This window comes from Amblyomma americanum, chromosome 7 (assembly GCF_052857255.1).
Source record: "Amblyomma americanum isolate KBUSLIRL-KWMA chromosome 7, ASM5285725v1, whole genome shotgun sequence".
Taxonomy (NCBI): domain Eukaryota; kingdom Metazoa; phylum Arthropoda; class Arachnida; order Ixodida; family Ixodidae; genus Amblyomma; species Amblyomma americanum.
The window spans coordinates 81,667,783-81,694,327 of NC_135503.1; the positions used below are offsets into that span (position 1 = coordinate 81,667,783).

A 26,545-nucleotide genomic window follows, 5' to 3' on the forward strand; every position below is an offset into this window, starting at 1 on the left:
CACATACACTGTTACCCATGCGTGTGTGGTCGCTCGGGTTGTTTAGCGTTGTGAGCCCTAGTGACTGTATGATTTGCCAGAGCAGGTTCCCTTTCGGAGTTGCTTTGGTATATCCCCATGCTGGGTGTTGAGCGTTGAAGTCTCCCACAATTAATAGTTGAGCCCTAGCAGCCAGCTTTACTGTGTTTATCAACAAGTGTGGGAGTCCATTGCCTTTGTTTCTGGGAGGGTTGTATACATTAGGGATGAAGAGATTTGAGCCTCCTTTTTGCCTTGGTACTATTTCAAGTAGGGTGTAATCTTCTTCCGAATCATTTATAAAATGTTGAATTGCGGTGATATTTCTATGCACCAGAGTGGCTGTGAAGGAGCCGGCTGCGTTACTAGTATCATAATGAGGTGGCAGATATGCTTTATAGCCTGGCAGTGTAGCCCTGCCGCTAGCTTCTTGCAATGCAATCACGTCTGGGGTTGGAACAGACGGTGCTTGTTGGATGTGGAGCTGCAAGTGGGCCCGCTTGCGGCGGAAGCCTCTGCAGTTCCATTGCCAAATTTCAAATTTTTGGCGTGGTGCCATGTTGGGTTATAGATGGTTGTGGCGTCGTGGACAGATCCAAGGTGGGGGGTAGGCGGGCCTCGATAGTTGTAAGCCTATCCATTATTTGCTGCATGCAGGTGGCTTTTTGGGATACCTGTCCCTCTAGTGTTGCAAAGCGAATATCTATCTCTGCAAATTTGGTAGTAACGAGGCCTTGGAAGGTTGCTTGTTCTGTTGATATAGCGCTAGTTCTCTCTGACAGAGTATTGATGTCTGCACTGAGTTTGGTAGGCGCTTTCGACGGCTGCGGGGTGTCGGCTTCCGAAGCCTCGGCCTTTCTTTTGGATTCCTCGCCTTCTTTTGTAGGATGCGGTCTTTTAGTTGCTATTCTGGCGTCTGTGTCTGTCGCGTTATGGGCTGAAGGCTGGGACGCGTTGGAGGGAGTGTGGCAAATAGCGTCTGTTTCCATCGCATTATTGGTCGAATCCTGGGACGCGGTGGGTGGCATTCTAGCCGCAGTGGCATTCTGTACCTGATGCGCTTGTAACAGGCGTTTAATGTCAGCCAACTCTTTTTTAAGGCTGGCAATTTCTCTGTCTCGGGATTGTAGTTGGATCTGAAACTCCTTCTCTCGAGCGTCAATAAATTGGGAGGCCTCTGCTGGCCAGCTCACCTTTTTATTGGAGCGGCTATCGCTGCGTCCGCGGCTTGAGCTTCTCTTGTCGTTCCCTGCAGGGTTCCCCAGGGGCGGGAAGGAGCTGGAGTTGTTCCGGCTGTGGCTTCCTCCTTTTCCGGTAGCACCGTGTTCCTTCTTCCTGGGCCTAGACTGGTGTCCGTGTAGTGATGAGTCGTTGTCCCCTTGCTTGGGTGTCTGGTTGCCATGGGGCGTTCCTTGTTTGTTCTTGTTGAGCAGCCGGAATTTGCAGTTCCGGCTGCCTGTGTTGTGGCCCCCGTTGCAGACGATGCATACGGGTTGGCAGGTTGGCTGTTCTCCCTCAGGTGGAGGCGAGTGATTTTCTCCGCAGCGGCGGCAAAGGTTCGTTGTAGGTTTGTAGCAGACATCGGCCCGGTGTCCTACTCTCCTGCAGTTGTAGCATACCTCATGTTGCTCCCTGAAGGGGTGGACCCGAAAGATGCCGCACTGATAGATTACTTGGCTGGGTAGCTTCTTTCCAAAAAAGGTGATTTGTATTGTTCTGGATTTCCCGATCCTTCGGGCATCCACAACTTCTATTCCTTCGTTTCGGTTTCCGAAGCCTTGGCGAACCGCTTCGGGCGAGTCTCCCGCGTAGGCGTTGTAAATGACCCCTTTTACCGAGTCTTCGGGCGCCGCCACGTACGACGTTACGTTGTAGGTTTGATCTTGGAGGTTCAGTTTTTCAATATTGGCGTATGCAGTCGCCCGTTGACGATCGGGCGTGCATAGCGTAAAGGTGTTGTTGGCCGTATTGACTCTGATAATGTCTTCATTCTTCACCGTATCATACGGCAGCCTGGCCACCTCGCAGGCGCAGAAGAGTAGTAGTCCGGGCGCAAAGTCCCTCAGATTCCAACCTTGTGGTCGGCAGACGATTTTGTAGTCGTCGGTCGGTAAGCGCGGGAGAAGGGCTTTCTTGCTGAGTGCAAGTAGCTTCTTCCCGTTCTTTCGCGATGGAAAATTGGAATTAGACTTGCCTTGGCCGTGCCCCTGCGCAGGCTCGTCGTCGGTTGATGCGGGCCCTTTATTCTTCAGGCCTCGTTGTCGGTCGTGGTAACGAAGAATGGTTTCCCATTTTCCGGCCTCGCGCTCCGACGGTGATATTTTCTCGCCTTCCACGGCGTACTCCATCTGTGCGGGTCCCTGGGCGCTCAGTTCCCGGCGGAGAGGTGACGAGCTAGGTCGAGCTCGATGGCTAGGCCGGCAGTCAGCCGGCAATATGCCTAGGTGTCCGTAGATTGGCAAAATCCGGCTGCAGCAGGCACTGGACAATGGCCCGGATGTCGTCCAAAATATTCGAGCCCGAAGGCTGACTCTTTCTGCCGAAAAGGGGCTTCGAGGCGGGAGCCCATGCGAGACACGTCAGCACAGCTCCGAGGATTGGATTGGATTCGATTGGAGTGTTTGCCTGGCTGCCTGGCAAAACAGCGGTTGCTTGTTTCGAACTTTGCGAATTCGCGGGAACGCACGCGTTGTCCGAAATCTCGGCATCCGTGGAGGCACCGACCACTCAAATAAAAACCGACGTGAACCCGAACCTCCGGTCTAATAAGAAACGCTGTCTGGAGAGCATTATCGAATCTTTGCGCGACTGTTTTGCCTCGCGCTCCAAGGTTAGGCAGACTCCGCTCACTGAGCACCGCATTATAGTTGATGCAAACCAGCGACCGTTATGCCAGCCGCCTAATAGAATCTCTTCGAAGGAGCGTGATGCCATTCGCCGACAAGTTCAAGATATGCTGCTGGTTGTGATGCAGAGTTCAACGACCCCGTGGGCATCCCCTGTTGTTCTAGCGGTGAAAAAAGATGGAACCCTACGGTTCTGTGTTGACGTCTAAACAATGTCGCCAAAAAAGACGTTTATCCTCTACCACGCATTGATGACTCCCTGGACCGGCTACGCCACGCCACGCACTTCTCGTCGCTAGATTTACGCAGTTGCTATTGGCAAATCGAGGTGGAGGAACGCGACCGGGAAAAGACCGTCTTTATTACACCGGATGGTCTGTACGAATTCCGGGTGCTCCCTTTCGGCCTGTGTTCTGCTCTTGCCGCATTCCAGCGGATGATGGACACCGTGCTTGCCGATCTAAAATGGCAGTCCTGCCTCGTGTACCTGGATGACGTAGTCATCTTCTCCGCCACGTTCGAAGAGCACGTAAGGCGCCTGCGCGCTATGTTCGCAGCAATTCGTTCGGTCGGTCTTTCCCTGAAGCCAGAAAAGTGTCACTTTGCTTTTCAGGAGTGTAAGTTTATCGGCCACACCGTGAGCGCTAAAGGAGTCATCCCTGATCCCGATAACACTGCTGTCCGGACTCCTTTTCCTGTGCCCACCGATAAGCGCCGTGTGAGCCGCTTTCTGGGTCTCTGCGCCTATTATCGGCGCTTTGTGCCGAACTTCTGCCAGATCGCTGACCCGCTCACCCGCCTCACGAAAGATGCTGAACCGTTCTTTTCGGGCAACAAGAGGCCTTCGAAGACCTCCGCACTCGCCTCCAAAGTACGCCCATCCTTGGCCACTTCCACGGGTTAGCCGAGACTGAACTGCACACAGACGCCAGCAACATCGGCCTCGGTGCGGTCCTTGTGCAGTGGCAGGATGGTCTCGAACGCGTATTCGCCTACGCAAGCCGCACCTTGTCATGCTCGGAGGCGAACTATTTCACCACTGAAAAATAATGTCTGGCAATTGTGTGGGCAGTGACCAAATTTCGCCCGTATTTATATGGCCGCCCTTTTAGAGTCGTCAGCGATCACCATTCGTTGCGTTGGCTGGCGAACCTCAAAGATCCCTCTGGACGGCTTGCACGCTGGAGTCTTCGCCTTGAAAACTTCGATGTCACAATCGTTTATAAGTCCGGTAGGAAGCACAGTGTTGCCGACTGTCTGTCTCGTCCTCCTATCGAGGACAACCGAGCTGATACTCACGCCGATTCTGTCTTTCTCAGCGCCATCTCGACGTCCTTTCACGCTGAACACCAAAGAGACGACGGCAAACTACGGCCTCTCATTGAGTATCTTGAAGGAAGCGCTGAGTCACCCCCGCGAATCTTCTCACGTGCACTGTCGTCATTCTGTTTGTGCCATGAAGTTCTGCAAAACAAAAACTAGAACCCGCGGGAAGCTGCCGATCTGCTCGTCGTACCTGCGTCCTCGCACGACAAAGTCCTGCAGGCATGCCATGATGACCCATCTTCTTATCACCTTGGTTTTTCCCGCACTTTGGCGCGGATACGCCAAAATACTGCTGGCCCAGGGTCGCTGCAATTGTCCAGCATTACGTCCGAACTTGCCGCGAGGGCCAGCGTCGCAAGACGCCGCCGACTACGCCAGCCGGCCTACTGCAGCCTATTGATCTGCCTCAAGTCGCCTTCCACCAAGTAGGCATAGACTTGCTCTGCCCATTTACGGAGTTCTCGCTGGGTAACCGCTACATTGTGGTCGCCACCGACTACCCCAGCCGGTAATGTGAAACTAAAGATCTCCCTCGTGGTGCCGCTGACGAAACTGCGAACTTTTTCGCTCAAAATATTGTGCTTCATCACGGTGCACCCATCATTGTTGTAACTGACAGGGAAACGGCGTTCACCTCGGCCCTTATTTTTTAATTGGTTTTTTGGGGAAAGGAAATGGTGCCGTATGTCTCATATCATTGGACACCGGAACCGCGCCATAAAGAAAGGGAAAGGAGGGAGTGAAGGAAGAAAGGTAGAAAGAGGTGCCGTAGTGGAGGGCTCCGGGATAATTTCGACCACGTGGGGATATTTAACGTGCACTGACATCGCACAGCACACGGGCGCCTTAGCGTTTTTCCTCCATAAAAGCGCAGCCGCCACGGTCGGGTTCGAACCCGGGAACTCCGGATCAGTAGTCGATCGCCCTAACCACTGAGCCACCGCGGGTACTTACGCAGGAGGTTATGCGCCTTAGTGGCACAAGTCACCGCAAAACAACCGCTTACTACCTCCAAACGAACGGACTCACCGAACGGCTCAACAAGACGATCGCCGACATGATTTCCATGTATGTGGACTTCGACCAACGGAACTGGGACACCATACTCTCTTACTTCACATTTGCTTACAATACTGCTTTACAAGAAACGATGCACTTCACTCCATTTCGTTTAGTGCATGGTCGCGAAGCCACAAATATGCTGGACGCCTTGTTGCTCCCGACTAGTAGCACCTCATCTGTTATGGCTGCTGCCCAATTCGTTCGTCACGCCGAGGCCGCCCGCCAACTCGCCCGACAGCGCATCCGGCACCAGCCAACCCATGACGCTTGCCGCAATAACATCCGCCACAGAGCTGTTAGTTACCATCCCGGCGAACAAGTCTGGGTTTGGAGCCCAATCGGCATGCGTGGGCACTCCAAAAGCTCCTGCGCCGATATTTTGGCCCCTACGAGGTACTCCGCCAAGTCAGTGAGGTGAACTATGAAGTTCTCCCCAGGGAACAGTTCGCTCCTCTAGACGGCCGACCTCCGAAGTTGTTCATGTCGCACGGATGAAGCCGTTCCACGCCCGCTAGCGCTTCAGACACGTCTACACCAGCCCCAGACAAATGCGGCGTCCATTGTCTTCCTGCTTCTCATTTCTGCGGCACCGAGTCGTTCCCTTATGAGACGGGGAGTAATGCCAGAGTACCAATCTATCCAGTGGCGCCATACCGCGGCCGAACTATTTTAGCTTGGAATTGTCATGCCTTGAGCATTCTAGGGGCTAGAGGAATGTCATCTTTCGCACTCGAGCGCCCTGCTGACTTTCTCGCCCAGCAAGTCTTGTTAAACCTGGTCTGTGCTTCGACCGTTTATCGGTGACAATATTAATAAGAATAAATGGCACAACAGTACAACCGATCTTCTTAAATCAAAGTACACCATGAGCAAACAAAGAAGAAGAATACCGGTCACCAAAAAGAAGTATGGAAGACAGAGCCTCCACTTCCATGTTCCTTACTTGCTAAATACCGTAGAGGGCGAGGTTTAATGTCAACAACCCGTGCTTAATAAATGTGTGAAAACTTATTTTGCTGAGCAAACCCGTTTCGTTGTCATAATGCCGTTGTCTGTTATCGTTTCTGGCCAGCGAAAATATAAACTCCTTGTATTATCATTTACAAGCTGTATGTATGTTTAGGTATATCGGTATTGTATGTGCAGATGCATAACCTTTATTGTAAGTAGTGTTTTGGCGCTTATTGCATACATTTGTAACATTATGCTTATTTTTGGTTCGACCACAAATGTATGTGTATGTGTGTAAACATTGTACCCATTATGTTTGTGACCAGTGTGCACTGAATGCCGAAAGTTGCTATATGAGGCAGGAGCCTCTGTCAACCCATGTGCCTTCAGCTCCTGCTCCATTTTCTCTGGAGAGAAAGAAAATTAAATAAATAAATAATAAACAAAATCCCAGATGTTCCTTCTCACCACCTAGTATGGGCTCCTTGAATGAAGTAATAAATAGTCCCGTTCTGAGTGGGATGAATTCTGTTTTGACGGAATAATGTCTAATTCCATCAAAGAATGCGCTAGATGACAAGCGTTTCAGTGCTCATCCGGCCAGCTGCTATGTTTGGTAGTACCGTGTTCTGTGTACACGGGGTAAAAGCATTTGTATGTAGCTATTGGGGTGTCATAGACTCCTCCGCAACTTGTAGAGAAGAAACAAGCCTATGAAAAAGCACACTTCTCGCTGTTAGGCCTTCCCGGGAGCTTACCTTGATCTGCGTCCGCGGAGCGGGAAAGCCGACGTCGGTCCCACTGGCAGCGTGGATGGAGGGAGAGCAGAGGATACCCATAGACTCGGTCAAGCCGTACCCGTTTACCACGCACTCCAAGTCAGGGAACACGGCCTGCAAGCTCTTACGGCTGCTCTCTGTGAGCATGCTGCCGCCGGTGCCGATGCGCCGCACGCCTGCTAGGCGGATTCCGGTCTTCTGCATTTCTGCCACCAATGAGGCTAAGTGCGCAGAAAGTAGAGTCAGAGATGTCACCTAGAATGAAAGATGACATGTCAGGCTCACAAGTACCAATCTATGAAGGTGAAATGCAGATATCGCGATGAGAAACGATAACTGAGGAGGCCCAGGAATGCCAAAGAGAAACGAGCTTATTATATTTAGGGAAATCTTTCCGAAGCGTCAGTCGTAGTTGCAGTGCCGGTCGTTTTCTCGAACAGGAGAAAAGAGTGCCACTATGGAAACGCGAAATTGATAACATGCAGGGGGAACAAACTACTTGAACCACGAAGCAAATGTCCGCATGTTTTCAGCTGCGGTTGTGCGTGAGGGTTGGCAGAAAGAATAAGTGGGAAAAGTTATATTTGCAAGTTATATTTGGTCTAAGAAGGAAGGAACGGGGCTTATTTTTTCTAGGGTGTTGAAAAGATCTCTCTTCTCATTTAAAGTCTAATTAAGACTCGTTTTGGTTTACATCATAGGACGCAATCAGTCGTGTTTAAAGGGATTTAATCTTCGACTAACAACACGTAAGTGTTTTGGTATATTGATATCTCAGTTTAGCTCAGGGAAGCTACCCTAGTAAAGGCGCATGACACGTAGTGTTTCATAAGCTATAATGGTCACCAACAGCCTATCGTAATTGATGTTAATTACGATTCGTAATATACAGACGCTCGAACGTTGAGGGTTGCTTATGAATGGTTTAAATCTATATGATGAGAGTGTGATCTACATGAAATTTTGCTCAGTTCGTCCAGTATCATTAGGCGACGACGATTGGAGGAGGATTTTGCATTCCGGAACGATTGCTCCCAAATAAACATCCACTCTTTAAAAAATGTGCCTTAAAAATTGGAGGGGATAATTAAGGTCCACCTTATGAACATTAATCGATATCGTTAAAGGGTTTCTCTTTCATAGATCCCTGGGAGTCCTTATACCACAACATGGGGATTGGTGCAGCGGTTAAGCGATGCGGCACTGCCTTGCTAAGGCGAGTGCTGCATCGGTAGGGCTTGTGTGACACAGGTTGCTCATGCCTAGAAACTTCTCGCGTCAAATCTGTAATTTAACTCCCGCCTGCTACGGTTGTCAGTTTGCTCACAATCTGGATTTGTAGGTTGGGATGACTCCACGATGTCACGTGACCTACGTAGTCCACCTTGGTTGCTTCACCAGAGATATTTTCGCTCACAACGCCAACGAAGACGACGCTAGATATTCTGGAGAACATGAGCCTTAACTCAGTCGCGTTAAAAGTGAACAACACGAACTTCTAGCCTTCCTTAACGCACTTTTAGCCTATTTGGGCATCCAACTCCGATGCGGGAGGCACTTGGGTTTGATCCCCAATGGCGCCGGGTACCCGCCGGTGATACAATGAGTACAAGCTTGCCCCTCGCCTGATGCTTCCTAGGGGAGAATTGTTTTTAGAATTGGTCGTTGACACAACCTTTTGTCAACAAAAATATCTTGTATCATAGAGCTCTTCGGCGAAGCTGCGCTTGCGCCATTAAAATGCATCATCAGTTTTTATCATCCCCGGAACAAATCTACGCTATGGGCGGCGATCTCCATTGAAGGAAACAAAGTTAATGACTGCCTTATGCAGTTTACTTTTCCTATCTCATTCCCCAGCGGCTCAGTAGATTTGGCGTTCAGCTGCTGATACCACGGTCACGGGTTCTGTGCTCGCCGTGCCAGACGTATTTCGATGCAGGCGAAATAAATAAAAAACACCCGCGTGATGTGGGATGTCAGTGCCTATTAATGAACCGCAGGCGGTAAATACTAATCCACAGCCCTTTTTTACAGTGTCCGCTATATCCCAGATCCCACTTCGGTGCGTAAACCCTCTCCAATAAAATTACCTTACCACCTCTCGGCTACGGTAACTCTTCCCTGCGTAAAAATACTCCACGCGCTTTTGTACCGAAAGCACTATATAAGGCGTTTAGTATTTTAGTCAATAGCTTCGCAAATCAACGTGGAAAACATCATTTGTGAACTGAACTAGTGAGGCGTGTGGAGCATGTGAAAATACTCATTGCGCAGTCCAGGGATTAAACTCAGGCAGGTTGGTTCAGGACAATATTTTTTACATCCTGAACACATGAAATGTCTTTTAGCTTCAAGTAAAAGATACGTTGCAGTGGATTCCTTTCCGGAGCTTTGTAATTCCCCGAACATATCTATGGTTTGTAGCGTGAGTTACTTAACGATCTGCTATTTCATACAAGCGCACCCTTATAGAGTTGTAGTTCCGAGACAAAAAAGGCGCATAAAATATTACGAACGATTTAGCCTGGTTAGGTCAAATACGAACTAGAGCGAGCGACTGGTGGTTAAACGCGAAAGATTTTCGACTGCATCGGTGATGTAGGAAAAAAAGAAAACAAGCGGTGGTGACGTAGTTGTGCAATGCAGTGGACAGTGAAGCTGATTCGTTCCGGCCGCCGCAGGCTCGAAACCCCACTCGCCGCCGTATGGTGTGTTGCCATAAAGTGTTTTGCATTGATTACCATTAAGCCTGCAGGCATGCCGACCACAAACCAGTGGGAAGACTTGCACCTCTCTACCATGTCGAGTGGGCTACCTTCCATCCACCTGCCATAGGCTTTGAACAGACAAACGTCGGAAGAATCTGAGATCGGGCGTTTTAGTAGTAGACCACTAAGATCAATGTAGATAGCCACATCGCTAACTATATCGACTGACCAAACACGACTGTCAGCTGACAAACAACCCACTGAGTTTATTTGCAGATATTTGCTGGTGTCCTGATATACCAGACACATTCATTGTCTTACTAAGCAGTAGAGCACGGTGATGACAACAAAATTTTTAGCTTTTTCAACAGCCACCCGCACAGTAGCATTATTCCTTCAGATAGTTTTAGCTAACCTTCGTTGACATAGTTCGTTGATTACTTATCTCAGACCTCTCATGTTTCACGAAAAGTCGTGCACACGATTTAATTAGAACAAAACGAGAAAGCCAAAACTTGATACCCAGACATACTTTGTGCATATGGGCTACCAGACTTCTTAGCAGGTGTGAAAAATTTCAGAGCAATGAGAGCGAGTACAGTTACAAGCCAAATGTTACCAACTTTACAGGAGCACATTGAACGAATTTGATACTGCATCACAGAAAGCAACCACTATATTCACGGGAAAACTGCGCATTTCTCATCGCAGAAGGATCAAACGTAGTGTAAGGAAGTAAAAGTTGGAGAACGATGCACAGCTTGCTGATCGATGGATTCAGAAACGACACAGCGAGAACTCACAAGAGACGTTGAGATATGCAGCGAGTGTAATTGTTCACAGAAAATTGTGAGGTTGAGTTATGACTCATTTTGACATAGCTCGCAGGAGCAATCAGTACTACCACGAGGTCAAGGTGCTTCACTCTGCAAGTTTCCGGAATGACGCCTTGTTCCTTTATCCACCGTGGATCTCGACATTTATTTTTTTGTTTCTGGGAAGACAGCCTGCCCATAAATGCTCTTAAATCAGATGCATACGTTGCTCCGACCCCACTTTTCTTCATATAATCTTTTCCAATATCATGACGAGTTTCAGAAATGCACATTACTAGAATAATTCTCTCTGCGCTTACGGATCTCCGCATATAAATGCACAAAATAAATAATTGTGGAAAAAAACTTTTAAACAGGTCGGCGGCCGCAGCACCTTATACTTTGTGATGAGCTCGTTGACTCGTTGCAGGCTGGCGCCAAGGGACTCGATGGCAATAGTTGTGCCCAGAAGAACGCCGAAAGTGATGATGAGAATGCCCGAACCGTGCATGAGTGGCATCGCGGAAAGAGCCACATCAGACTCGTCCCAGCTAAAGCAGGGCCTGCGAAACCACCAAAAGTCCTGAGCAAGGTATTTCATCAAATTACACCAGCCGTCGCTTCAAAAACGAGCACTTGAAGGGCATACGGGCAATAAATGATTTTACCCAGGTACACTTGCAAGTATTCGCGAAAGGCACTTTGTTTGCACCAAAAAGCGCATATATATATATATGTATAGGTTGTTGCCTTACTCATAATTGTGTATGTCCTCGTTCACTGGTGCATTTGTTGCGCATTTAGATTTCCACTGATGCGTTTATGATACACTAATTATCCATTTGGTGAAACACAACACGTATGCTTTGTGCTGATGATAGGAAAATTCTCTCTAAGGGTAAGAATTTAATGCGCCTATAGAGAGAATAAACATGGACATTCAGAATATTTTTCATGGGGCAAAAGTAACTTGCAACAACTGGACCCCACAAAAACCACTTTCACGACATTCCGCCCCCATCAAAACAAGCTACCACGAGCTCACATGTTAACTTCGGAGATATCATTCGTGCCTCCGAATCCACTACATTTCTTCGCCTCACTTTGACTGCAATCTAAAATTTAATTACACACACCACATTCATCAGCGAAAATTTTTTTTCGCATCATGGAGTTAAGAAAAACGAGATATTACTTTCAACGCTCGGTTCTCTTAGACATGTATTACGTTTTCAATAACAGTCGCCTTCAATATTGCACATCATCGTGGGTAATACCTATTCATATCATTTTTCATGCAGTTCTCTTATTGACAATCAAGAGGGTTGCTATGTTTCTTTTATCACCACAACCAGCTCCTACGTCACCTATTTACTCCGTTAACATTCTGCAGTTAGGATGCCTCCTTAACCGCAGGCTACGCATTCTAAATTGCCGCGCCCTTAATGATAATAATCAGCTTCTCGGTTTCTGCGCATATTTCCTAGCTAATAATGCCAATGCCCGGTAATCTGAAGAACACAATATGCTACTACCAGAAGTGAGCACTGACTATGCTAAACAAACTGCTTTTTTCTGCCAAAAAAGATTGGAATTCGTTAGCACTAGAAACCAAACCAGCGCGTTCGCAGCCTACATTCCCCACCTTAATAAAGAGCTACCTGTTAACAACTTAATCAACCTCAAGCCATACCTTAGGCTCCCTTACTTTCATTATTAAGTCTCTCACTGCTTCAGTAAACGTTCAGAATTGTTCCTCATTTGCAATATTTCGATTTGCCTCCTTTTCCTTTTTCTTATGTCTGCGTCCATACATAGCCCTTCAGTATTTGATGATTTTGTCTTCTTCTACCATGCTCTTGTGCCTTTGCCGTTTTATGCCATTTTTATATTGAAAGATTCTCCGACTTTTAGCTATAGTATAACTGGTTCAATGCAGCAATTTGTGCTGAATGGTTTCAATTTAGATATATTTCTTCCAGCTCATGTCTGCAAAAGTTCTTTACTTATGACCATGTATTCCTCACGGGAGACCCCCTGGCAGTTTTAATTTGGGACCTCTTATTACACTAACTCTGTTGCGCACTTCTGATTATGGCATTTCGTTTGTACAAACCTTCAAATCTTCCTGTTTTTCTATAGTAACAGCAATTTTATGAGCAATGTGCAGTGCAGTAAATCAAGAAATTGCTGTTGATCTCATCGTGCATAGTAGATATAAGCGTTAGATAATATTCAGGTCCTTTGTCACATGTTACGCGAGGACTCGTAGAGTTGGGCACGCTTTTTGAATCAGCCTGAATGAAATGCTATCTGACATCTTTTCAGCCAGCAACTATAACCTATCCTGAGGTATTTGGCGCTTATTCTGTAAAGGATAATATATTCGTGCCTAGCGTCGTTGATGAAAGCGGCTCTTTATTTGTTTTAGCAGGTCGTACAGGCTCCTGTAAAGTCACGTCAATTATGGAACAGCCGTCAGCTTCTGTTTATACTTTCATATTTATTTATGCTTCGACATCTCTCTCGTTACTCAGTTTTCTGTGCCTTTCCCAGAAGGTTGTTAGAAGATTGCGAGCTGTGGCGGACAGTGTTGAGCAGACTCTTTTTTGTGCGCTGCTAATTCCGTTGAGGCCTTTTTCGACGTTTTTTTCTATCACGCACAGCGCTGCCTTGCATCGTCCCCAAGTGTTCAAAAGAGTCTACACGCTCACCCTGCAGTGGCCATGTTGGCCACAAAGCCGTAGTGTGTGATGACGACACCCTTGGGGAGGTCCGTAGTACCAGACGTGTAGCAGATTCCAAGTATGCAGTCTCGTGGGTCAGGGATAGGCACCTCTCGGAATGAAGCTTCGTCCAAGTCTCGAAATGCAGCCGTCGACACGAAGCCTTCCGCTGGACCCGTGGCGAAAAAGCCCTGTACGTGGGATGAACTCTAGTTAACTGATGAGAGAGAGAAACGACCGGATAGCCGGCTATCACCTCCTTTTTGAAGGCTCCTTTCTCTAATGTGTCGTCCTCATTAAAGAAATAGATGAGAAGGCAAAACTCTGTTGTATATATCGCGAGAGTGCGACGTTATTGGTTGAGAAAAGTTCTGAAAATTAAACTCCAAAAACTTGATGGAAACTTGTTCACGTTATTGCTTCACGCTGTTGTGCCTTTTCTGTGGGTTCATAAAAAAAGCACCGGAATCTCGCAAACGGGAAGTTTTATCGAAAGTCAGCAGATGCTTTCGGTCTGGAGAATTAGAATGAATACAAGGGTTACGTGCAATGTTTGCTTTATAAACTCTGGAAGTAAATTACATATATGTTCAAAAAACTCATACAGTTAGTTTAGCTCGGCTGAACACGTAATATCGTGTAGTAGCAGTAAATACTTTGGCCACTTAAAGTCCTTAGGTGCACAAGGCATTTGATCTAAATACCTTTATCCTAAAGGTATTTACCCGAAAGGAAGTGGTCTGAGAATCCATCTCGCATGCGTGAGGTGCGGTGTTCGATATCCGTTGGGGCCGGGTACACACCGATGATACAATGGAAGCTTCTCCTGGTCTGGTGCTCAGTTTCTTTAGGATGAATTTATTGTGAAATGGGTCTGTGACCCTACCTTGCGTACCAGAAAATATATTGTGCCATGGCCCTCTTTGGTCTCAGAAGCCCTTTCCCATAATAAAAATTCATCATCACCACCATCTTTACCCGGAAGGCATTTATCACGAATGTCTTCACCATAAAAGCCTTTACCAGAAGGCCTTTGCCCTTGAAGTATTTATCGAAGGCATTTACACTGAAGGCCTTCGCCCAGGTGAAGACCTACCATGTGTACAGACCTAGCAAATTGCCCACGACGCGGTGGGCAGGCGGGCCGCCTCCCAAAATGGAGACTTCAGGGACGTACGTAAGCGCGAAACCGGAAAATGTGTTTACTAGTTCGACTGCACTGAAGCAATCGATTATTTTCACATAGTGTGTATATATATATATACATTTATTATAGTAGATTAATAAAGCTATCCTTTACGGAGGCAAACATAAACTCGGTCGTTCTTTAATTACAATATTTTGCTTTCACTCCCTCGGTCTCCTTCTACTGCTGGTGTTTGAAGCTCTAAGACTGCAAGCAACGCCTTACTAAAATGTCGGTATATAGGTACCTGAAATTATTGTGTACATATAAAGACAGACGGAACATCGGCATGATATGAGTCCTCATAGGCGCGTCTATAGTGTCTACCCTGTGCGCGAGGGCGGACAATCATTATCCGCCCATTGTTCAGGCGACTGCTTAGATTGGAAAGTCTTACGCCTGCTTGGAGCAACTTTACTCTTCCAGTTTGTTCTGGATCTGAGTGTTCACAAATTCTTTTTAGACAATTTGAGTAAGAGTTGATGCGGCGTGGGAATGACTACTGGAAAAATGAATACGGCAACGGAAATAACTGCCTCGTTTGCTTGAAAAACGCTTAGGGTGTGCATAGGAACATTAATCACGATTAGTAAAGAAGGTTTAATTCGACTCCACAAAATAGGGCTCAGCACTGTTGAGGTTAGTGTTATAACAAGACAGTTATGGAACAACTGGTGGCAGAGGTCGCACTTTGTAAGCTGTACATTTTCCATTGTCCAATTTGCTTCCATTCGGTGCGCAGTTGGTAGTCACTCAGATATACCGGCGGCTTAAGCGCGTGTGTGGCAAGCAACCCGGCCATTGGTTGGTTGGCGACAGTGCCTTAACAACGGCTGAAGTTGGATGCAGTATGCATCCTATGGTGATGTGCATCGCAGCGCTCTTTGAACAGCGGGTGACCGCACCCGGCCACTGAGGCCACTGGCTGCTATATGCAGGCAATGGTCAGTCGCCAACCACCCAATGGCCCTGTCACTTGCCACAGACACTTGAAAGCCGCGGGGTAAACAGAGTTACTATTAAAAGAGGAAGCAATGGACGCGAACTTGACAACGGAAAAATGAGCAGCTTATAATAATATGGTCCCTATTGTAAGTGCGCAAAAAAAGACAAATCTAAGACTACTTGAGAAAACGTGGGTGGAAAGTTCGCACAGACAAATATGTCAACTCTTACAAACAGAAGAATTTAATAGCTGTCAGTGCTCGACATTTGAGACGCAGAAAAATGAGCTATGTAATAGTAATAATAATAATAATTGGTTTTGGGGGGAAAGGAAATGGCGCAGTATTTGTCTCATATATCGTTGGACACCTGAACCGCGCCGTAAGGAAAGGGATAAAGGAAGGAGTGAAAGAAGAAAGGAAGAAGAGATGCCGTAGTGGAGGGCTCCGGAATAATTCCGACCACCTGGGGATCTTTAACGAGCACTGACATCGCACAGCACACGGGCGCCTTAGCGTTTTTCCTCCATAAAAACGCAGCCGCCGCGGTCGGGTTCGAACCCGGGAACTACGGATCAGTAGTCGAGCGCCCTAACCACTGAGCTACCGCGGCGGGGCGAGCTATGTACACTATCCAGCTTTTCTTACTGCCACTTGGTGGCTCAAAGTAACAATTTCTTGAAGCGTAGTCATCTGCGTCGCTTTTTGGCAAAGGAACTTACCGTACAGTGTCATTAAGAATTGTGTTAACATACCTTTATGTCTAACGACATTGTTGCCTTGGCAATCTTCTCTGCAAATGCTGGCTCGGTCAAGACGTGCGTGCTTTCGCTGTCACTGAGCTGGTAGCGTAACTCGCCTTGACGCGCCATAAAATGAAAAAAAAAAAAATATTGGTAAGAGCTTCACACACATCATCACAGCCTTACGACACTGATGGCTAAGATATATAAATAGCCGTCGCGTGTACTATGCAAATGGATTACAAATTATGGCCGGAGTTGTTTAAAATTTCTCGAAATGAAAGAGCAAAGAAAATTTTCAAAGAGGAAATTTTTAAAGCTTGGGGACGTTTCTGCGCAGGACGCGGTGCTACAAGCCGCACATGCTCAGCAGTAACAGAGTCCTTCAATGCTTTAACGGACTCTGGTAGTGCCGTGGATATACATGAATGCCGTCCGACGAGGAGTAAGAATGGGTGTTTAGCAATGGTATTCTTCAAAGCCTCGCCTACTAATTCAGTTCAAGCGGAAGCGACATTCCGTGTTGACAATTGTAAACACGCTTAACGCAGTTGCTGCCTTTATTGCAAGCGGTAGAGCGGACACAGTTGTCTTCACAGCTAGGTTTGAAGGTTGTTTTGAGGCAGCCATTGTAAAAGGTTTCCCAAGAAGTTTTGGAAAACGCATCGGCTTGGGCATTGTTTTATGTAAAACGCCAAAAGCTTTATAAACAACATGTGAAAACTGACATCGCGAATACACGGGCGAAATGGTAGATGCTGAAAAAGAGAAAGTACTTCTTTACAAAGCCTTGAACGCATTTGACTTACGTTCGGTTAGTGACGTTTTCGACAGCATGACGCTTGCCCCTGCGAAAACACACGCCCACATTGTGATGAAGTTCTCGACGCTGTTGCCGAGGTGGACGCACACCCTGTGGCTAGGCGCCAGCCCTTGCTTCTGGAATCCGACGGCGTAGCGTTGCATGAGCACGAAGAGCTCTCTGCGCGTCACCATGACGGCTCCATCCGCCTGCGTTTCGGTTTTCCCATTTGTGTTGAAGCTGTCGTGCTCGGACGTAGCGAAACTTTCCGATGCCACAAAATTGCAGATTCAGCTGACATTTTCTTTACGACTGCTTATCTTGGCTGTTCTACTTCACTTCGCATTGCTTTCCGTGACAAATCCAGGAGCACACCTTCCTACCTTACAGTCGGCGATGAAGTCTAAGCCAATAACCACGAAAGATATTAATAAATAATAATGAATTGAAAAAAAACCTTGACAACCATGACACTAGCTCAACAATCTCTCTAGATGTGAAGTAAAAGAAGGTGTCTGTTCAAGTGCGAAGCCTTCATAATGGGTAACACATATCCCTGTCCCACTACCGTTTCTCTTCTCGACAGCTCATCTTATACGTTTTCAATGATTTGCTACTTGTCGCAGTGGAGGCTGCACGCTCTCGAAAGCTACATGTACTGAGAAAAAGAAAAGGAAGAAAAAGCAGCAACTGCTCATACTAATGGCAGCATTTGCTTTAGCTTGTGATGTACGTCATTACGGCTTCAAAAAGATCACATCTGACGCATTGGCAAGAGCACATATAGGAAGGCTGACTTATTTATGGGTAAATACGCAAATATCAGTGCATACAAGGGGAAAATCCGCTTCAGGTATTTAAAGTAAAGGCGATGGATTTTTGTATTTCAATGTTGAGACCTTTTAAACGGTACTTTATGAATGCTTTGTACGCCTCTTCAGATGTAATCGCTGAGGATCCAAATGGCTGCCTGTGTCGATCTTCACTATAACGTGTATGCAGCATTGCTGAGGATTCGGTAGTAATTCCTCGCAATCTAAGCATTGCATTGAAGCGTTTCGTTTAGTTTCATAACTAGTTTTCCTTTCTATCACCACACATACGTAGTGCTATCAGGCTCGACTCCAGCAAACGGAAAGAGAAATCCTTGGCGGGTTCTAGCAACGGAAGCCGTTCCTTCGCGAAGGATGCCGATCATGCAGTTGTTATTCTACAGGGTTGGAGACCTTCCATGAAGGCGTGTGCTCTCTCCGACCATCTGTGGTTAAACAGAGCGTGGTCGTGAGGATCCGTCATTTTTCGTGACAACTAATTTCAATCATATGGGTCAACATCACTGCCGCAAGCATCGTTGTTTGAGCGATGCAAATTGGCCTTAATAGTCGGTTTATTTTTCAATTTGCCTCCTTGTGCCCTGACCTCAGTTAAACCACGACACTGTTACTATAACAACTGTGACAGTTGCACTAAAGTCGATGACTCACACTGTACCGCCGTGGTGGCTCAGTGGTTAAGGAATTAATCTGCTCAACTAAAGGACGCGGATTAAATCTCGACCTCGGTTGCCGTATTCTGGAGGAGGCAGAATGTGAACACGCTTCGTTCTGTTCCATATCAGTAGACAATGAAAGGCCCCTCATAGTACAATTATATATAGAATCCTCCAATGCGCTGTCTCTAATAGCTGATGCGCATCTCTGGGACGTTAAATCGCATATACTAAGCACACGCTGTTATAAGGTAGTAACGAGATGTAGGCCGGTACAGACAGGCAGGTTCCATCCTCCCTCCTCTGTTTTGTTTTCCTCTCCTCCCGATTCAGCCAGACCACACCGATTACACAGTGCCTAATTTATTCACACCTATTCACAATTGCGGAGACACCACTCTGCCGTCGGGATGCGGCCTCTCGTCTCGGCATCCACGACCCGTCTGTCCAGTCCTTCTTGCCCGTCTCTCCTCTCTTCCCGGTCCTCCTTTCCAGCTCGCTCTCCCTCGTCCTTGCTTCCCCGCTGCTCCCTTCGGTCAGCTCTCTGGGAAGGCATCTTGAGCTGGTTCCCGTCGTTACGGAGGCGTCCGCGCAACAGGCATGTTCCTTCCTTCCTCCTCTATTTTGTTTTCCTCTCCTCCCTATTCAGCCAGACCACACCGATTACACAGTGCCTAATTTATTCACACCTATTCACAATTGCGGAGACACCACTCTGCCGTCGGGATGCGGCCTCTCGTCTCGGCATCCACGACCCGTCTGTCCAGTCCTTCTTGCCCGTCTCTCCTCTCTTCCCGGTCCTCCTTTCCAGCAGGCTCTCCCTCGTCCTTGCTTCCCCGCTGCTCCCTTCGGTCAGCTCTCTGGGAAGGCATCTTGAGCTGGTTCTCGTCGTTACGGAGGCGGCCGCGCAACAGGCATGTTCCTTCCTTCCTCCTCTATTTTGTTTTCCTCTCCTCCCTATTCAGCCAGACCACACCGATTACACAGTGCCTAATTTATTCACACCTATTCACAATTGCGGAGACACCACTCTGCCGTCGGGATGCGGCCTCTCGTCTCGGCATCCACGACCCGTCTGTCCAGTCCTTCTTGCCCGTCTCTCCTCTCTTCCCGGTCCTCCTTTCCAGCTCGCTCTCCCTCGTCCTTGCTTCCCCGCTGCTCCCTTCGGTCAGCTCTCTGGGAAGGCATCTTGAGCTGGTTCCCGTCGTTACGGAGGCGTCCGCGCAACAGGCATGTTCCTTCCTTCCTCCTCTATTTTGTTTTCCTCTCCTCCCTATTCAGCCAGACCACACCGATTACACAGTGCCTAATTTATTCACACCTATTCACAATTGCGGAGACACCACTCTGCCGTCGGGATGCGGCCTCTCGTCTCGGCATCCACGACCCGTCTGTCCAGTCCTTCTTGCCCGTCTCTCCTCTCTTCCCGGTCCTCCTTTCCAGCAGGCTCTCCCTCGTCCTTGCTTCCCCGCTGCTCCCTTCGGTCAGCTCTCTGGGAAGGCATCTTGAGCTGGTTCTCGTCGTTACGGAGGCGGCCGCGCAACAGGCATGTTCCTTCCTTCCTCCTCTATTTTGTTTTCCTCTCCTCCCTATTCAGCCAGACCACACCGATTACACAGTGCCTAATTTATTCACACCTATTCACAATTGCGGAGACACCACTCTGCCGTCGGGATGCGGCCTCTCGTCTCGGCATCCACGACCCGTCTGTCCAGTCCTTCTTGCCCGTCTCTCCTCTCTTCCCGGTCCTCCTTTCCAGCTCGCTCTCCCTCGTCCTTGCTTCCCCGCTGCTCCCTTCGGTCAGCTCTCTGGGAAGGCATCTTGAGCTGGTTCCCGTCGTTACGGAGGCGTCCGCGCAACAGGCATGTTCCTTCCTTCCTCCTCTATTTTGTTTTCCTCTCCTCCCTATTCAGCCAGACCACACCGATTACACAGTGCCTAATTTATTCACACCTATTCACAATTGCGGAGACACCACTCTGCCGTCGGGATGCGGCCTCTCGTCTCGGCATCCACGACCCGTCTGTCCAGTCCTTCTTGCCCGTCTCTCCTCTCTTCCCGGTCCTCCTTTCCAGCTCGCTCTCCCTCGTCCTTGCTTCCCCGCTGCTCCCTTCGGTCAGCTCTCTGGGAAGGCATCTTGAGCTGGTTCCCGTCGTTACGGAGGCGTCCGCGCAACAGGCATGTTCCTTCCTTCCTCCTCTATTTTGTTTTCCTCTCCTCCCTATTCAGCCAGACCACACCGATTACACAGTGCCTAATTTATTCACACCTATTCACAATTGCGGAGACACCACTCTGCCGTCGGGATGCGGCCTCTCGTCTCGGCATCCACGACCCGTCTGTCCAGTCCTTCTTGCCCGTCTCTCCTCTCTTCCCGGTCCTCCTTTCCAGCTCGCTCTCCCTCGTCCTTGCTTCCCCGCTGCTCCCTTCGGTCAGCTCTCTGGGAAGGCATCTTGAGCTGGTTCTCGTCGTTACGGAGGCGGCCGCGCAACAGGCATGTTCCTTCCTTCCTCCTCTATTTTGTTTTCCTCTCCTCCCTATTCAGCCAGACCACACCGATTACACAGTGCCTAATTTATTCACACCTATTCACAATTGCGGAGACACCACTCTGCCGTCGGGATGCGGCCTCTCGTCTCGGCATCCACGACCCGTCTGTCCAGTCCTTCTTGCCCGTCTCTCCTCTCTTCCCGGTCCTCCTTTCCAGCTCGCTCTCCCTCGTCCTTGCTTCCCCGCTGCTCCCTTCGGTCAGCTCTCTGGGAAGGCATCTTGAGCTGGTTGCCGTCTTTACGGAGGCTGCCGCGCAACAGGCGGGTTCCTTCCTTCCTCCTCTGTTTTGTTTTCCGCTCCTCCCTATTCAGCCAGACCACACCGATTACACAGTGCCTAATTTATTCACACCTATTCACAATTGCGGTGACACCATTCTGCCGTCGGGATGCGGCCTCTCCTCTCGGCATCCACGACCCGTCTGTCCAGTCCTTCTTGCCCGTCTCTCCTCTCTTCCCGGTCCTCCTTTCCAGCAGGCTCTCCCTCGTCCTTGCTTCCCCGCTGCTCCTTTCGGTCAGCTCTCTGGGAAGGCATCTTGAGCTGGTTGCCGTCTTTACGGAGGCTGCCGCGCAACAGGCGGGTTCCTTCCTTCCTCCTCTGTTTTGTTTTCCTCTCCTCCCTATTCAGCCAGACCACACCGATTACACAGTGCCTAATTTATTCACACCTATTCACAATTGCGGTGACACCATTCTGCCGTCGGGATGCGGCCTCTCCTCTCGGCATCCACGACCCGTCTGTCCAGTCCTTCTTGCCCGTCTCTCCTCTCTTCCCGGTCCTCCTTTCCAGCAGGCTCTCCCTCGTCCTTGCTTCCCCGCTGCTCCTTTCGGTCAGCTCTCTGGGAAGGCATCTTGAGCTGGTTGCCGTCTTTACGGAGGCTGCCGCGCAACAGGCGGGTTCCTTCCTTCCTCCTCTGTTTTGTTTTCCGCTCCTCCCTATTCAGCCAGACCACACCGATTACACAGTGCCTAATTTATTCACACCTATTCACAATTGCGGTGACACCATTCTGCCGTCGGGATGCGGCCTCTCCTCTCGGCATCCACGACCCGTCTGTCCAGTCCTTCTTGCCCGTCTCTCCTCTCTTCCCGGTCCTCCTTTCCAGCTCGCTCTCCCTCGTCCTTGCTTCCCCGCTGCTCCCTTCGGTCAGCTCTCTGGGAAGGCATCTTGAGCTGGTTCCCGTCGTTACGGAGGCGTCCGCGCAACAGGCATGTTCCTTCCTTCCTCCTCTATTTTGTTTTCCTCTCCTCCCTATTCAGCCAGACCACACCGATTACACAGTGCCTAATTTATTCACACCTATTCACAATTGCGGAGACACCACTCTGCCGTCGGGATGCGGCCTCTCGTCTCGGCATCCACGACCCGTCTGTCCAGTCCTTCTTGCCCGTCTCTCCTCTCTTCCCGGTCCTCCTTTCCAGCTCGCTCTCCCTCGTCCTTGCTTCCCCGCTGCTCCCTTCGGTCAGCTCTCTGGGAAGGCATCTTGAGCTGGTTCCCGTCGTTACGGAGGCGTCCGCGCAACAGGCATGTTCCTTCCTTCCTCCTCTATTTTGTTTTCCTCTCCTCCCTATTCAGCCAGACCACACCGATTACACAGTGCCTAATTTATTCACACCTATTCACAATTGCGGAGACACCACTCTGCCGTCGGGATGCGGCCTCTCGTCTCGGCATCCACGACCCGTCTGTCCAGTCCTTCTTGCCCGTCTCTCCTCTCTTCCCGGTCCTCCTTTCCAGCTCGCTCTCCCTCGTCCTTGCTTCCCCGCTGCTCCCTTCGGTCAGCTCTCTGGGAAGGCATCTTGAGCTGGTTCTCGTCGTTACGGAGGCGTCCGCGCAACAGGCATGTTCCTTCCTTCCTCCTCTATTTTGTTTTCCTCTCCTCCCTATTCAGCCAGACCACACCGATTACACAGTGCCTAATTTATTCACACCTATTCACAATTGCGGTGACACCATTCTGCCGTCGGGATGCGGCCTCTCCTCTCGGCATCCACGACCCGTCTGTCCAGTCCTTCTTGCCCGTCTCTCCTCTCTTCCCGGTCCTCCTTTCCAGCAGGCTCTCCCTCGTCCTTGCTTCCCCGCTGCTCCTTTCGGTCAGCTCTCTGGGAAGGCATCTTGAGCTGGTTGCCGTCGTTACGGAGGCGGCCGCGCAACAGGCATGTTCCTTCCTTCCTCCTCTATTTTGTTTTCCTCTCCTCCCTATTCAGCCAGACCACACCGATTACACAGTGCCTAATTTATTCACACCTATTCACAATTGCGGAGACACCACTCTGCCGTCGGGATGCGGCCTCTCGTCTCGGCATCCACGACCCGTCTGTCCAGTCCTTCTTGCCCGTCTCTCCTCTCTTCCCGGTCCTCCTTTCCAGCTCGCTCTCCCTCGTCCTTGCTTCCCCGCTGCTCCCTTCGGTCAGCTCTCTGGGAAGGCATCTTGAGCTGGTTGCCGTCTTTACGGAGGCTGCCGCGCAACAGGCGGGTTCCTTCCTTCCTCCTCTATTTTGTTTTCCTCTCCTCCCTATTCAGCCAGACCACACCGATTACACAGTGCCTAATTTATTCACACCTATTCACAATTGCGGTGACACCATTCTGCCGTCGGGATGCGGCCTCTCCTCTCGGCATCCACGACCCGTCTGTCCAGTCCTTCTTGCCCGTCTCTCCTCTCTTCCCGGTCCTCCTTTCCAGCAGGCTCTCCCTCGTCCTTGCTTCCCCGCTGCTCCTTTCGGTCAGCTCTCTGGGAAGGCATCTTGAGCTGGTTGCCGTCTTTACGGAGGCTGCCGCGCAACAGGCGGGTTCCTTCCTTCCTCCTCTGTTTTGTTTTCCTCTCCTCCCTATTCAGCCAGACCACACCGATTACACAGTGCCTAATTTATTCACACCTATTCACAATTGCGGTGACACCATTCTGCCGTCGGGATGCGGCCTCTCCTCTCGGCATCCACGACCCGTCTGTCCAGTCCTTCTTGCCCGTCTCTCCTCTCTTCCCGGTCCTCCTTTCCAGCAGGCTCTCCCTCGTCCTTGCTTCCCCGCTGCTCCTTTCGGTCAGCTCTCTGGGAAGGCATCTTGAGCTGGTTCTCGTCGTTACGGAGGCGGCCGCGCAACAGGCATGTTCCTTCCTTCCTCCTCTATTTTGTTTTCCTCTCCTCCCTATTCAGCCAGACCACACCGATTACACAGTGCCTAATTTATTCACACCTATTCACAATTGCGGAGACACCACTCTGCCGTCGGGATGCGGCCTCTCGTCTCGGCATCCACGACCCGTCCGTCCAGTCCTTCTTGCCCGTCTCTCCTCTCTTCCCGGTCCTCCTTTCCAGCTCGCTCTCCCTCGTCCTTGCTTCCCCGCTGCTCCTTTCGGTCAGCTCTCTGGGAAGGCATCTTGAGCTGGTTGCCGTCTTTACGGAGGCTGCCGCGCAACAGGCGGGTTCCTTCCTTCCTCCTCTGTTTTGTTTTCCGCTCCTCCCTATTCAGCCAGACCACACCGATTACACAGTGCCTAATTTATTCACACCTATTCACAATTGCGGTGACACCATTCTGCCGTCGGGATGCGGCCTCTCCTCTCGGCATCCACGACCCGTCTGTCCAGTCCTTCTTGCCCGTCTCTCCTCTCTTCCCGGTCCTCCTTTCCAGCTCGCTCTCCCTCGTCCTTGCTTCCCCGCTGCTCCTTTCGGTCAGCTCTCTGGGAAGGCATCTTGAGCTGGTTGCCGTCGTTACGGAGGCTGCCGCGCAACAGGCGGGTTCCTTCCTTCCTCCTCTGTTTTGTTTTCCTCTCCTCCCTATTCAGCCAGACCACACCGATTACACAGTGCCTAATTTATTCACACCTATTCACAATTGCGGTGACACCATTCTGCCGTCGGGATGCGGCCTCTCGTCTCGGCATCCACGACCCGTCTGTCCAGTCATTCTTGCCCGTCTCTCCTCTCTTCCCGGTCCTCCTTTCCAGCTCGCTCTCCCTCGTCCTTGCTTCCCCGCTGCTCCCTTCGGTCAGCTCTCTGGGAAGGCATCTTGAGCTGGTTCTCGTCGTTACGGAGGCGGCCGCGCAACAGGCATGTTCCTTCCTTCCTCCTCTATTTTGTTTTCCTCTCCTCCCTATTCAGCCAGACCACACCGATTACACAGTGCCTAATTTATTCACACCTATTCACAATTGCGGTGACACCATTCTGCCGTCGGGATGCGGCCTCTCCTCTCGGCATCCACGACCCGTCTGTCCAGTCCTTCTTGCCCGTCTCTCCTCTCTTCCCGGTCCTCCTTTCCAGCAGGCTCTCCCTCGTCCTTGCTTCCCCGCTGCTCCTTTCGGTCAGCTCTCTGGGAAGGCATCTTGAGCTGGTTGCCGTCGTTACGGAGGCGGCCGCGCAACAGGCATGTTCCTTCCTTCCTCCTCTATTTTGTTTTCCTCTCCTCCCTATTCAGCCAGACCACACCGATTACACAGTGCCTAATTTATTCACACCTATTCACAATTGCGGAGACACCACTCTGCCGTCGGGATGCGGCCTCTCGTCTCGGCATCCACGACCCGTCTGTCCAGTCCTTCTTGCCCGTCTCTCCTCTCTTCCCGGTCCTCCTTTCCAGCTCGCTCTCCCTCGTCCTTGCTTCCCCGCTGCTCCCTTCGGTCAGCTCTCTGGGAAGGCATCTTGAGCTGGTTGCCGTCTTTACGGAGGCTGCCGCGCAACAGGCGGGTTCCTTCCTTCCTCCTCTATTTTGTTTTCCTCTCCTCCCTATTCAGCCAGACCACACCGATTACACAGTGCCTAATTTATTCACACCTATTCACAATTGCGGTGACACCATTCTGCCGTCGGGATGCGGCCTCTCCTCTCGGCATCCACGACCCGTCTGTCCAGTCCTTCTTGCCCGTCTCTCCTCTCTTCCCGGTCCTCCTTTCCAGCAGGCTCTCCCTCGTCCTTGCTTCCCCGCTGCTCCTTTCGGTCAGCTCTCTGGGAAGGCATCTTGAGCTGGTTGCCGTCTTTACGGAGGCTGCCGCGCAACAGGCGGGTTCCTTCCTTCCTCCTCTGTTTTGTTTTCCTCTCCTCCCTATTCAGCCAGACCACACCGATTACACAGTGCCTAATTTATTCACACCTATTCACAATTGCGGTGACACCATTCTGCCGTCGGGATGCGGCCTCTCCTCTCGGCATCCACGACCCGTCTGTCCAGTCCTTCTTGCCCGTCTCTCCTCTCTTCCCGGTCCTCCTTTCCAGCAGGCTCTCCCTCGTCCTTGCTTCCCCGCTGCTCCTTTCGGTCAGCTCTCTGGGAAGGCATCTTGAGCTGGTTGCCGTCTTTACGGAGGCTGCCGCGCAACAGGCGGGTTCCTTCCTTCCTCCTCTGTTTTGTTTTCCGCTCCTCCCTATTCAGCCAGACCACACCGATTACACAGTGCCTAATTTATTCACACCTATTCACAATTGCGGTGACACCATTCTGCCGTCGGGATGCGGCCTCTCCTCTCGGCATCCACGACCCGTCTGTCCAGTCCTTCTTGCCCGTCTCTCCTCTCTTCCCGGTCCTCCTTTCCAGCAGGCTCTCCCTCGTCCTTGCTTCCCCGCTGCTCCTTTCGGTCAGCTCTCTGGGAAGGCATCTTGAGC

General features: G+C 50.1%; 1 protein-coding gene across 1 annotated transcript in view; it reads right to left on the bottom strand.

Annotated features, from left to right (window-relative positions):
• Nucleotides 1-26,545, bottom strand: part of LOC144099356 (uncharacterized) — a 48,047-nt gene that overhangs the window by 14,177 nt on the left and 7,325 nt on the right. The window contains exons 3-7 of the mRNA XM_077632585.1: nt 16,917-17,118; nt 16,120-16,223; nt 13,223-13,425; nt 10,903-11,071; nt 6,962-7,237 (exon numbers count right to left, since the gene is read on the bottom strand). Coding sequence (XP_077488711.1) covers nt 6,962-7,237; nt 10,903-11,071; nt 13,223-13,425; nt 16,120-16,223; nt 16,917-17,118 — 954 coding nt within the window. The remainder of the gene's footprint in view (nt 1-6,961; nt 7,238-10,902; nt 11,072-13,222; nt 13,426-16,119; nt 16,224-16,916; nt 17,119-26,545) is intronic.